A 14797-nucleotide genomic window follows, 5' to 3' on the forward strand; every position below is an offset into this window, starting at 1 on the left:
TTATTTCCAGGTTATTTTACGTGTGTGTGTGTGTGTGTGTGTGTGTGTAAATGAATGGTGCACTCTGAAAATACAGGCAAAATTAAAGGGAAAAGGGTGAGGAAAAAAGTCTGTCTTTGGCATTACAGTGACTGATAAACTGCATACAAAGACTATCTGCCCACACACTTCAGTGTTTATCACCTGATGTCCTAATAACCAGCAGGGCTCATTGAGAAGTGAGCTTTACTACAGTAGCTGTGGGACAGGGAGGCATTGTGGAAAGTAATACAGCTGGACCTCCATATTTAAGAAGTAATGAAATCTAACCTTGGAAGCCAGAGGCTGTTCTGTGATGCTCTCCAATTTATCTATTGCCTGAAGAGCCGAAGTCATCGGTTAAAAGATAGCTAAGTTGACACAAACAGCATGTGTCTTGTTCTTGAAAATGTTTGTAGCTCCTTGGGTGGATGAGTAACAATAATGAGTTCTGTGTCCAATGGCTCCCTGTGATTTGGATGAAGCACTTCTGGTTTGATTTCACAATGAAACCTTAGCAGATAAAGACGTTGTGGGGTTATATGAACACATTGTATTAAAAAGGTGTTAATTCTTATTTGAAATTTGCTGTATTTTCCAAAGATTAGTACTTAAGAAAACAAATATCTTTACTGGGTTCTATCTCTGGCTGAGAGACTGAAATTTTGCCTTCCCTATTTTTCTTTCCAGTCCTTGATTAAAATAAAAAGAAGATAACAATAAATATTGATTGTTGTCTATTTTAAATCATAGCTTGGTTAATTTTATACTCTCAAAGGCCAAAATTAAATATAATCTGGAAATGATTCAGCCCAATTCTACTCTCATTATATGACTCATTTAAAAATTGTTACCCAGGCAGGAGAAGGAAATAAAGGGTATTCAATTAGGAAAAGAGGAAGTCAAATTGTCCCTGTTTGCAGATGACATGATTGTGTATCTAGAAAACCCCATTGTCTCAGCCCAAAATCTCCTTAAGCTGATTAGCAACTTCAGCAAAGTCTCAGGATACAAAATCAATGTACAAAAATCACAAGCATTCTTGTACACCAATCACAGACAAACAGAGAGCCAAATCATGAGTGAACTCCCATTCACAATTGTTTCAAAGAGAATAAAATACCTAGGAATCCAATTACAAGGGATGTGAAGGACCTCTTCAAGGAGAACTACAAACCACTGCTCAATGAAATAAAAGAGGATACAAACAAATGGAAGAACATTCCATGCTCATGGGTTGGAAGAATCAATATCGTGAAAATGGCCATACTGCCCAAGGTAATTTATAGATTCAATGCCATCCCCATCAAGCTACCAATGACTTTCTTCACAGAATTGGAAAAAACTACTTTAAAGTTCATATGGAACCAAAAAAAAGCCTGCATTGCCAAGTCAATCCTAAGCCAAAAGAACAAAGCTGGAGGCATCACGCTACCTGACTTCAAACTATACTACAAGGCTACAGTAACCAAAACAGTATGGTACTGGTACCACAACAGAGACATAGATCAATGGAACAGAACAGAGCCCTCAGAAATGATGCCGCATAGCTACAACTATCTGATCTTTGACAAACCTGACAAAAACAAGCAATGGGGAAAGGATTCCCTATTTAATAAATGGTGCTGTGAAAACTGGCTAGCCATATGTAGAAAGCTGAAACTGGATCCCTTCCTTACACCTTATACAAAAATTAATTCAAGATGGATTAAAGACTTGAATGTTAGACCTAAAACCATTAAAATCCTACAAGAAAACCTAGGCAATACCATTCAGGACATAGGCGTGGGCAAGGACTTCATGTCTAAAGCACCAAAAGCAATGGCAACAAAAGCCAAAATTGACAAATGGGATCTAATTAAACTAAAGAGCTTCTGCACAGCAGAAGAAACTACCATCAGAGTGAACAGGCAACCTACAGAATGGGAGAAAATTTTTGCAACCTACTCATCTGACAAAGGTCTAATATCCAGAATCTACAATGAACTCAAACAAATTTACAAGAAAAAAACAACCCCATCAAAAAGTGGGCAAAGTACATGAACAGACACTTCTCAAAAGAAGACATTTATGCAGCCAAAAAACACATGAAGAAATGCTCATCATCACTGGCCATCAGAGAAATGCAAATCAAAACCACAGTGAGATACCATCTCACACCAGTTAGAATGGCCATCATTAAAAAATCAGGAAACAATAGGTGCTGGAAAGGATGTGGAGAAATAGGAACACTTTTACACTGTTGGTGGGACTGTAAACTAGTTCAACCATTGTGGAAGTCAGTGTGGCGATTCCTCAGGGATCTCGAACTAGAAATACCATTTGACCCAGCCATCCCATTACTGGGTATATACCCAAAGGACTATAAATCATGCTGCTATAAAGACACATGCACACGTATGTTTATTGCGGCACTATTCACAATAGCAAAGACTTGGAACCAACCCAAATGTCCAACAACGATAGACTGGATTAAGAAAATGTGGCACATATACACCATGGAATACTATGCAGCCATAAAAAATGATGAGTTCATGTCCTTTGTAGGGACATGGATGAAACTGGAAAACATCATTCTCAGTGAACTATCGCAAGGACAAAAAACCAAACACCGCATGTTCTCACTGATAGGTGGGAATTGAACTATGAGAACTCATGGACACAGGAAGGGGAACATCACACTCTGGGGACTGTTGTGTGGTGGGGGGAGGGTGGAGGGACAGCATTAGGAGATATACCTAATATACCTAATGCTAAATGACGAGTTAATGGGTGCAGGAAATCAACATGGCACATGGATACATATGTAACAAACCTGCACATTGTGCACATGTACCCTAAAACCTAAAGTATAATAATAAAAAAAAATTGTTACCCATGCACTTTAAGAAATATGGATTATGGAATTTTCTTCACATAAATACTTTGATATATGTTAAACAATAAGTTGTCTTACAGTACAAAGTCACCTTGAGATGTAACCTAGTTTTTCTATGGCTCCAGGGAATGTGGCCAAACAAAACTCCACAAACAATGACATCTACTTTAAGCTCTTTGACAAAGAATCCATGCCTCTATTTCATCTCAGTAACCCTTATGCTTTATTCTAGTAATTCCTCATATCAAATAGCATGATTCTAGCACATAGGAGGTACCAATAAGACTTGTATTAGATGCTACAGCAGGAGTCTGTAAAATTTTCAAGAAATTAATCCAACCTATCAAAACACTTACGTATTTATTTACTTATTTAGTTAGTTTGAAGCAGTCTCTCTCTGTTGTCAGGTTGGAGTACAGTGGCATGATCTCAGCTCACTGCAACCTCTGCCTCCCAGGTTCAAGCAATTCTCATTTCAGCCTCCTGAGTAGCGGGGATTACAGGTGTGAGCCACCATGCCTGGTTATTTATTTATTTTTTTTTTTGTATTTTTAGTAGAGAAAAGGTTTTATCATGTTGGCCAGGCTGGTCTTAAACCCCTGAACTGAAATGAACTGCCCGCCTTGGTCTTCCAAAGTGCTGGGATTACAGGCATGAGCCACCGCTCCAGGCCAAAACACATATTTTCAATGAATTCTTAAAGTGTCATATCTTTTTCTTCATTCCTTCTTCTGTGTTACTAGTAGCATGAGGAGAGATGAGAGCAAAGGCTGTGCCATTCATCCATTAGCCCTTTACTTTCTTTGTCCACTTACCCTAAGCTTTCTTTGTCTACTTACCCTAAGCCTGTTCCATACTTTAGATCGGGGTCCTAACAGTCCATGGCCTGTTAGGAACCAGGCAGTAGGTGAATGAGCATCACCGCATGAGCTCCGCCTCCTGTCACATCAGCAGCAGCATTAAATTCTCATAAGAACACAAACTATTGTGAACTGCATATGCAAGGGATATAGGTTGCATGCTCCTGATGAGAATCTAATGCCAACCCACCTTCTGTGGCAAAATTGTCTTTCATGAAACCCAGTCCTTGGTACCAAAGAGGACAGGGACTGCTGCTGTAGATGTTCTAAAACATTATTTAAGCTTTCTTTGATTAAATGCTTATTCCTTCTCTTATTGGTCTTGATTTTAGAGAACGTCCCTTTCTTTATAGTTTTTATTAACTAAACTCTTCACTCTTCTTTATATATGCCTAGTCCTAGTTTACCCTTTTTTAAATGTTTTATGGCCTATGACAGTAATCAAATGTTTGAATGAAAATTAAAGGAGATATAATCACATTATTTAAAAAATATATTTCATAGGATAACAATCTCTTCTTTTTCTCTTCATGTGTATTTTTCTTTTCCTATTATACAAATCAAATAACTCCAAATCTATATTACTACGAATAAGTGAGCATAAGTCCATTAAGCTTCCTCATTATAAATCTCAATTTCTCTGATGATAACATTTCAACACCTTGTCATAATTGCTTAAAAGTTAATGTTTTTTTAAATGACTTGCTTTATTTGGATACCATAATCTGTGGTGCAAATAACTTAATCCAAAGGAAATAACAATAAGTATAATTTCCTAGAATAAAGAAATAGAGTCATGTTGAAAATTAATGAAGAAGATGAAATCAAGTAGCAGAATGAAAGATTGTAAAGATTTTTGGCATATTTTACATAGTATCTTATAAGTGTTTTGTGAGTCTTCTATAGATTGCTTTTCCATGAAAGGGCAAAGCTGGAAGATAAAATCTTTCCAGAGATTAATGCTAAATTTGCCACTGTGGCCTATCACCTTGAATTTGCAATTTTCATTTTCATAAGTGTATAGAATTATACATTTTGGCTGTGCCACAAATGATTTCAGGTTAGGAATAAAAGGGCAATTTGACATTACCTTCAATTTTCACCTTCCCATTTTTTCAATAATTTTTTCTAAAATGTAAAAAAAAAAAAAAATCTAAGTTTTTCCATAAGAGATTTTACCTTTTTACTCCTTATAAAAATAATTGAAGAGCTTTTGCTAAAGCCAATGTGATTAGAATTTGTGTAATCATGGCCATATATTTGTGTATAACATAAAAAGAAATATCTGCAAACATACCTATGTGTTTATCAACTTGTTGCTTTGCCAATAAAACTCTTCAAAAATAAAATTAAAAAGAGAAGCAACTAACATTCCACAGTAGATTGTAAAACTAGCCACAAACTCCTCCCCTTCTTGCATCCGCACATTTGTAAAATGAAATTGTATATATTCCCCTCAAAAGTGTTGTTAGCTACCGTGAGGCAAGCCGAGATTTGAAAAGTGCTTTTTAGGACTCGATCTTTCTTACTACTCTTGAGACCTTTGGCGCCACCACTACGTAATAGTAGAGATCAGTTAACCATCTTCTATCCAGCGCCAGCTGACTGCAGATGCAGATATGAGTGCAGCAAAGATGTAAAAGATGTTCCAGAGGTGAATATCCACTTAGGTGTCTCACACGCTTCTGAGATAATATGATTATTTTTTAATAAATCCATTAAAATCTGTGATTATTTGTTAGGCAGTAAAATACATAAAAATACAAAAGCAGTTATTCCCAATTAATAAGAAGGACATACTCCTAGAAGAAAGGACAGTGGTTTAAATGATATACATCAATTTCTTAATGGGTCATTGTTTTTTCTTATAAATAAAAGCTTTACCACAAACTGGCTTTTGTCCTTTGACTGGGCTAGAGTAGCTTTTGGTACTCAATAATATCTAAGGTTCTTTGATGTTATACAGTTTTTTCTTTCTGAATGTTAAGATATAATTGTCACAACTTGGAATTGAAAACTAACAAATTCTAATCATTGTCATTATTAATAAAGCAGAAATATTTTTACATCAATAAGCTAATGAGTTTATATGGTATGTTACAGAATTTTTGCACATATAAAATATAATTACTTTTCCATAATATATGCAAAATTAATACGAAAACTTTCCCTTAATTATCTGTCATCTTAACTGCACAATTATATTTATTTGTATGAACTTACATTTACCCTTTCTTATCATTAGAAAAGTAAGTAAACATAACTGTGAAAATAAATCCCTTTGACCCTAGTTGACTGGAAAATTTCTTAGCAATCATCTATTGGCTAGCAGCTTTAGAGAAAGTATTTTAGTCCATGAAACATAGCTCTCATTATAATTTCTAGAAAAATGGATTCAATCATGAGTCTAAGAAGTAATCTTAAGTAGAGGGGAAAATAAACCACCCTGACAACTACTCACAATTTCATCTACTATGTGAAAAATTTAACTGAAATTTACCAAATCCCTCATTTGGTAACCAAAGTATCGAAATCTAAAATAACCGTACACCACCCAAGAGAGCTACTTAAGGCTCGCTAACTTTCAGATATTTCATGAACACTAACAAGAAGTCTTTCAGACAGCGTCAGACTCTATTATACTACTTGATATTCTTACACTGATTGCCTTCTGAAAGATAAACATGAATATGGCTATTCATAGAGTGAAATGTACAGTCAACTTCTAGTTTTTGAAAAAATGTGTATGACAATCTCTATTTTCTGGGATAAATATATTCAATTTTTCATAATAAAATTAAAGCTGAGGAACAGATTATTAGTGACAATATAGGAGGGTAACAAATTTAATAGAATTTGAATTTGTATTAGAAAAGGGATATCATTACCAAAGGGAAATAAGTTTCTATGGAATATGATAGGTAGACGAGGATAGGAGAAGATAAAACAGAATAAAATAACTTTTCCTGAATATATATATATATATATATATATATATATATATATATATATATGTATTTTTTACATGATATACTATACATATATATATTTGGAAATGAGAAGCCTGGCCAGAAGTCAATGTAATTACAGAGAAGATAAAAAGAAATTATAAATAAAACGATATACGGTACTATTATCCTGTACTGACCTACTGTCAATAATACACATACTTTTAATTTTTTCCAAGTGATAATGAATCTTATATTACTACCAAATTCCAATGTTTATATTCTTTCTTTTGTCTGATCATTTTAACAATATTTTACACATATTTACGGCAAAGACCATTTTTAACTGCTATATCCTCAGTGCCAGGAAGAGTGGCACATAGCTGATACTCAAATATTTGATAGATGAATGAGTAAGCAAGTAAATAAATAGACAAATGTTTATTTTAGCCATTTAATTTTTTTCTGCAATTTCTTCTATGTGCCACAGCCGAGCTCTTTCTCCACAACACCAGCAAAACCGATCTTCCGTAAACCAACAAGATCATCCATAAATCACATGTAATCAAAGTAAATGCTTATCTTGCTTAACTGCTCCACAGTACTTGACATTGCTGATTACCCACTCCTTGAGACATTGTTAATCCTGAACTTAACTGTGCACCACACTTTTCCTGGTTTTCCTTCTACCTGACTACTCTCCCTCTCTGGCTCCTTTACAGATTTCACTTTCTCTGCCTATCACTTAAATATTGATGGCCTCTTACTGGTTTGTATTTCTAATTCCTCTATTCTTTCCCATGTCTAGCTCTTCTATTATTTGCTATTATCCTGTTTCTAGACAGACTCATCCACTCCCTAAGCTTCAGTAACCATCTATGTAATTATGACTTCTACATCTATGCTTGACTTCTTAGGTAATGTCTATCAAATTTGTCAAATTCAATATGTGAAATACTGAACTCTCCTTCTGCCTCCCAATCCTGTGTATTGTCATTTACAATATCTCAGTAAATGATACCCAGTTGCTCAGGCCAGAAACTGGGGATGCCTTTCTTTACTCTTAGTTTCTCCCAAACTCTTTTTCTTCATACCCCATAAATAAGCAATAATTGTCTATGGTATCGTCTAAATACTCAGTGGCTCTCTCCTCTTCATCCCGATAGTTACCACACTGACCCAAGCCAAGATCATCATGTCTAGCCTCATCTGCTGCAATTGCCTTCAAATTGTCCCCGTGCTGTATTTTGCTGTAATTTGTTTTCCATATTGCACCAACAGAAATACAAAATCTCTCTGTTGTTCTTAGTAAAAAGTCGAAATATTTTTAAACACCGTACCAAACTCTAGAGTATTTGCCACTTGTCACCATCCTCAGAGTCAGTGCTGGCCACCATGTCCCTTCTCTCTAAGTTCTAGCCACATTTAACTTCTTTCAATTTGTGACATTATACTTCTTTTTTAATCTCCTGGTTATTCTACACACTATTTTCTCTGTCTGGAATAGGTTTTGTTGTTTGTTGTTGTTTTTAGTCTGCAATAGATTGAAATTATTTTTTAGATTTATGTCTAGATGTTACTTTTTCAGGTTGGCATGCATTCCTTTACACTTAGCTTAAGGCAAGGCATCTGCTTTATAGTTTTATGGCTCCAGGTACTTGTATCACAACACATAACAACATTATCTATCTATCTATCTATCTATCTATCTATCTATCTATCTATCTATCATCTATTTTTCTATCTATTATCTATCTCCATCTTTCTGTCTGTATGTCTATTTGTCTCATCATCTAAACAGCAACTTGTTTATCATTGCCCCCTACCATTCAAGTAACTATTACTTAGTAAACACTCAATAAATATTTGTTTGAAAATAAATGAAGACTAATATTTTATTTGTTTAAAAAAAGTCACTTATTTTTTCCCTTTGATTACATTAATATACTATGTATTTGAGTTGTAAACGTTTATACTTTTTACTAGTTTAATGGATTATTCCGATAACACACATAGGACAATTATGCCACAGAACTTGTACAATTTGAAAATTCTCAAGATTTCCATTTATGAACTGTATAATATACACTGATAGGCCGGGCGAGGTGGCTCATGCCTGTAATCCCAGCACTTTAGGAGCCAAAGTGGGTGGATCACCTGAGGTCAGGAGTTGGAGACTAGTCTGGCCATATATGGAGAGAGATAATAGAACATTTATATATATATATATATATATATATATATATATATATATATAGAGAGAGAGAGAGAGAGAGAGAGAGAGATAATAGAAAATTTCTGCATGAAATGAATGTGTCGTAATATAGCTCCCAATTACACAGTGCCATCCAGGAATGTGAGTGAGTAACTGGGAAGCAATTTGGGGCTTAGCCACATGGCGGTCTGTCCGCAAATCCTCTGAAGAGGCAGGCAGCATTCAGTGCACATCTGTGCAAACACTGGTTAATCTAGGTAATGCCTTCGAATTCAAGAATTTAAAACAAGGGCTTTTTCTTTGCTTTGTTTGAAGAGAAGTTTTCCTACTGCCATTTTCAGATATCAGAAGTGAATCTTAATAACTCTAAGAGGCTGAGCACATTGAGTTGTGTAGGTGTGTGTGATAGCTGTGTGTGGGGATACAGAGAGGCAGAGAGAGAGAGAATGAGAATGCAGTATACAGAAATATCAAAACATGTCCAAAGAAAAGCAATGTTGTCTAGTGAAGGAAGTTCACAAATCTGAGAAAGTCAATTTTGCCAAACTATCCTACATAACACAGGAATGCAAGTGATGTGAGTATCGATTGCAAATGTTGTTAAGTGTTTTGTGCTTATCTGACATTATATGCTTTGTGAGGGAAGAATAAAAGTACAAAACTGGACGAGGATCTCTTGAAATAAGTATCAATAACCTGAAACAAAGCTACTACAAAGTAGTAAGGTTTGAGGTAAAATCATGAAATGTTTTTCTCTAAGCATGCATTTGAAATTCTCCTTTCCAGATGAACTGCAATGAAAAGAGTATGTGTCTGACTGTAGAATAAATTATTTCCTATATTTTCAAATTATTTCAATTATTTTCATGTATTTCCTAAATTATTTCATAATATAGGAAAGTTGTACTCAAGAAACTGTGAACACTTTAAGACTTTAGGAAAGTTTTTTCCAAGTATTTTAATGTTAGAACACCAGTACATGAAAATAGAATTGGTGTAACTAATATCCTATACTAAATGATCAAATACAAACTAAATACATTTCTTCCAAAAACTCCTAAATACAGCCCAGAGAAGAATAGGGTTGTATGAAATATATAATTAAAAAATATAGCTTAAAATAATACAGTATAACTATCCAATTTCTGAATATCAGAGATGTATACTAATATATAATAATGAATCTGAGTAGAATTTAATTCTATAAGTGTTTAATTTCCCAAAGTCACACTGAACTAGGTGGGATATGGCAGCGTGCTTAGTTTTTAAAGTGTTGCTGCCCATAGTATCAGTCTTCAGACAAAATGGTGAATGTTGAATTAATACTTAAAAGTATAGCCCAAAAGTATACAGGCATTTACTTTAAAATTCGGCTGGCCGGGCGCGGTGGCTCACGCCTGTAATCCCAACACTTTGGGAGGCCGAGGTGGGTGGATCACGAGGTCAGGAAATCGAGACCATCCTGGCTAACACGGTGAAACCCCGTCTGTACTAAAAATACAAAAAGAAATTAGCTGGGCGTGGCAGCAGGTGCCTGTAGTCCCAGCTTCTCTGGAGGCTGAGGCAGGAGAATGGTGTGAACCCGGGGGGCAGAGCTTGCAGTGAGCTGAGATCGTGCCAGTGCACCCCAGCCTGGGCGACACAGTGAGACTCAGTCACAAAAAAAAAAAAAAAAAAAAAAAAAAAAATTCTGCTAAGATACTGATTTCTTAATCATTTACCTACATTTGTTTCTCTGATTCCAGATTTGGATCTTTCAAATAGTGCCAAAAATATTATATACTATTATACAACTCGAAGGCACTGCCAATTTGGGGTTGTTGGGCTTAAAATACAACACTAAAATTTTATTCTATTCATACATTTCTACTAGGGGTATTTATGACTCTAATTTTCTTCAGATATACAGACTTTCCTGAGGATATGATTCTCGCATTAAACTCTGAAACTCAAATGTACATATTTGAAGCCTGGGTCAAAGTGGTTACAACAGTTTTATTTCAATGGCACTGTGTCAAACCTCCTAAAATATCGGTGAGTTAATAAAAGCATTAAAAGAGAATTATCTTTGAAGATGAATTAAACGAACAAAGTGCCTTTCAGAAATAATATAATTAGCTTCTTTGGATAACATATATTCATAATGTAATATAAAAAATAAGGAAAATTCATTAAAAAAACAAAGCACACTACAATCCAGTAGCTAATGGTCAAAGATGGTAAATTAATGGTTTTATTTAATTATTCTTTCTTTCATTCAACCAGTAGTTACTGGATTTTTACTATGCATAAGGTAATTAAGTTAGGTGCACTGGGTACAATGATGGGCAATTCAAACTGATTCCTGGACGCTATTACTTTTCTTTTTCAAAACTTTTTTCCCAAAGCCACTGAAGTGTCCTGTTTCTCTAAGGTTTATGCAGGTTGATAAAACATGTTTGGTTTCCTGTAATGAACAGATATATTCCATCTTGTACTCTTCGTGGTACTAATGCGAAAAATATAAATTTTTTTCAAACTTACCTGTGGTATTAACTTTGAAAATTATTTCTCTCTTTAGTCAGAGAGAAAATCTCTGCCCAAGTTTACATGGTGTTAAATTATTTTAAAGTACAGCTATTTCCTTAATGGGGACCTATTTGGACATTATAGAAGTTACTCTAAATCCATAAGTATACATATTTCACAGATTTTTAAAAAAACTATTTGAATGTAACCAATGACACATTAATTTTTGCAGAGCAAATTTTTTAGAAAACTTTGAAGAGCAGTGCATCTGGAATATCCTTTTCTTTATATGCTTAGAAATATAAAATATATTTATCACCTAAGAAAAGTAATGATTAGAACAGCTACAAAATGCTGATGGATATTTGAAGTCCCTAAAAACATCCTGTTTTATTTACAGTGATAATTTAACTTGAATAAATTGACTTTGGAGTTATGTATTTTATTTGAGAATAAAATGTTAAATTTATATTAATATTAGAAATATAATAAATGTTATATGTATGTATTATTTGTAATGTCTTTAAATTTAGTATTAATTACTAAAAATATTTTAAAACTTAAAGAACACAATTAATATAATTTCAATATAAACCAGAAATGATAAAACTGAGAATCCTACACAAAAGTAAACTAATTAGCAACATACAGCAATTTTACAACTAATCTCCATAATGCACCACAGCCAAACTGCCAGTTATTCATGGAAACAAAAAGATAACTACTGAAATGCTTAAATTTTGCACTTACCAACCTCCACAACACTAGAACAGTTGGGGTCTGTGAAGCCATCTGGACACTCACAGGAAAAGGAATCATCAGCCAATCCTGGCAAACAGATACCTCCATTTTCACATGGATTGGGATCACAAATATCACCTAAGGCATAAAAAAAACGAAATTGAAAGTTTTTTTTTTTTTTTGTCTTGGGCATTGAAACAACTAGTTTACTTTGCTATGGATGTTCCCTTGGCAAAGTCAAAAATCAGGGTAATATTAAGATTCACACATAAGATTTGCAAGACTCATTTCAAACCATGTACTCAAAAAAAAAAAACTATGTAACATGGTAAAAATTAAACTACATAATTCAGACACTGCCTCTGAAAGCTATTGGTTCAGTTTGGAGTTCCTTCATAATATGTAAAAAGAATGTTGTCTAATTGGTTAATAAATATTAACCTAAATGTCTGTAATAGACTGGTGTCATTAATTACTCTAATAAATACCTTCTTTATATCCACACAGTTTACTCTTTAACTCTTTAAAGGACAGGAGTTTATTTCTGGATCCCTAGAATCTGGGCTTGTCCATGTGACTTGCTTTGGCCAGTAGGTCGTTAACAGACTTGAAGACAACAGAGATTTGAAAAGCACTTGAAGACATCTACTTCCTCTCTTCGAGTGCTGCGATCGCCATGTGAATGAATTCAGGCTAGCTTGCGTGAGATGGGTGAAAGAAATGTTGAAGGATAAGAAAGAAACTTCTACAGAGAAATAACTTATGACAGAACAGAAACCCCACAATACGTGGCCTTGGTTGTGGCAATGGGTGGCAGACAGTATCTGGAAAAGCAGTCATGGCCATGAAAAGCTAGAAAAATGGCTACCCATTTTATGTAGCGAGTAACAATTGATAAAGCTGTCATCTGAGGTAACTGGGGAGGCAGAACATGTATGTGATGAACTTTTCATATGAGTAAGGAGATTTCCGGGCAGACTGTTAAAGCATCAGCTGGCTCTTACTGCCTGCATATGATAAGGTGCTACAATAAAGAGATGAGCTAAATAAAGAACCAGTCCGTTTGAAAGTAAAGGGAAGTAGTATACAAGGACCAGGACTTGTGTTAGAAAACATAATTGTTTCTAAACTCCCACCTCTCAAAGTGGGAAATTATCGAATGCCAGAAAGACATGGCCCCACATAAATATCAAATCATGGATGTGGCTACAAACCTCCGTGTGAAAACATTTCAAATAATTCAGGTGGAGCCTGAAAGATCTTCTCAGCTAAATAAAAGGGCTTCTGGAGACCTTAAGGACTGTCCCTGAGAAGGCTGACATATCCAAAGTAGTACTGATTAAGTCTGGAGTAAAAAGCAGGCTTCAGACAGAATCATGGGTGTGGCTTTATTGCACAGAGGATTTGAATCAGATGCACAAAAACCCATACAGTTTTAAAGGGAGCTTTGTAGGTGAAACTGCCACCTCCTGGACTCAATGAGTATGGGATTTTTCAAAATAAAAAGCATCTGGGCACCAACTTCCTACTAGTTTGTATTTCTTTTTTTTTTAATTTTATTATTATTATACTTTAAGTTTTAGGATACATGTGCACAATGTGCAGGTTTGTTACATATGTATACATGTGCCATGTTGGTGTGCTGCACCCATTAACTTTGTATTTCTTAGTTATGTTATTCTCTGTAAGGTTTTTCACATGAGAATTATTTAAACTCTTTTCCAGATGAAGCACTTTAAAAATATTTGAAAAATGAAAATTCAGGTTATGATTTCTGTCAAATATAAACCAAGTCATTAGCCACACTAAGATGATAGATTAAAACAGTACATAAGCGCTGGAGCAGATCTAAGAAAAGAGAGTCATAAAATGAATGAATTAATGTTTGGGGAATACCAAAGAATTTAGCGTGGCTGGACCATGGAGTATTTAATCTGGAATGGCTAAGAAAGTATAAATATGTTAGATCCGGGATGATTAAAAAGTGACATTGTAATTTTTAAGATAAGGAATCAGTGAGAGAGTGTTTAACATTTTTAACATGTATTTTAAAGTTTGGACATGGTCAGATCTAAATTAAGAAGACAATCCTGGCAGCATTTTGAATGGGGTGGTTGATGACTGATAAAGATACTTCAGTAGACTTGCTATCATTTATATACCTATCATCTATCTTTCTATCTATCTATCTATCTATCTATCTATCTATCTATCTATCTATCTATCTCTCCATTTATCCATCCACACATATAGCTAGCTAGCTATCCTTCCATTTGTCTGTCAATTTGTCTATCTGTCCTTCTATTCTTTGAGTACCTATTGCATGGTAGGCAGGCACTGAGGTAAGTGCTATATATACCAAACTAAATAACAGACTATGGAGCTTAGTGGGAGAGATAAAAATCCAGGAACAATTACAATTATACTACACAGTAGTAACACCTGCAATTGGTATACATGATCCAAACTGTGGGACCAGTGGAGACTTTTAAGGAGATTCAGTGCTATCAGGTGATGAAGAGGAGAGAGCATATGCTTAATATTCCAGGCAAAGGGAATAACACACTTAAAGGAAAAAGATCATGTCTCATTCCAGGAACTTCAGGTAGGCCACTGTAGATAGAATAAA

The 14797-nt window shown here is 34.7% G+C and overlaps 1 protein-coding gene across 2 annotated transcripts in view; it reads right to left on the minus strand.

Annotated features, from left to right (window-relative positions):
• EDIL3 (EGF like repeats and discoidin domains 3) overlaps positions 1-14797 on the minus strand; it is a 447895-nt gene that overhangs the window by 309012 nt on the left and 124086 nt on the right. For both annotated transcript variants that reach the window (XM_055233274.2, XM_055233273.2), the window contains exon 2: positions 12178-12306. In XM_055233274.2, coding sequence (XP_055089249.1) covers positions 12178-12306 — 129 coding nt within the window. The remainder of the gene's footprint in view (positions 1-12177; positions 12307-14797) is intronic.

The sequence above is a fragment of the Symphalangus syndactylus genome, chromosome 11 (genome assembly GCF_028878055.3).
Source record: "Symphalangus syndactylus isolate Jambi chromosome 11, NHGRI_mSymSyn1-v2.1_pri, whole genome shotgun sequence".
NCBI classification, from domain to species: Eukaryota; Metazoa; Chordata; class Mammalia; order Primates; family Hylobatidae; genus Symphalangus; species Symphalangus syndactylus.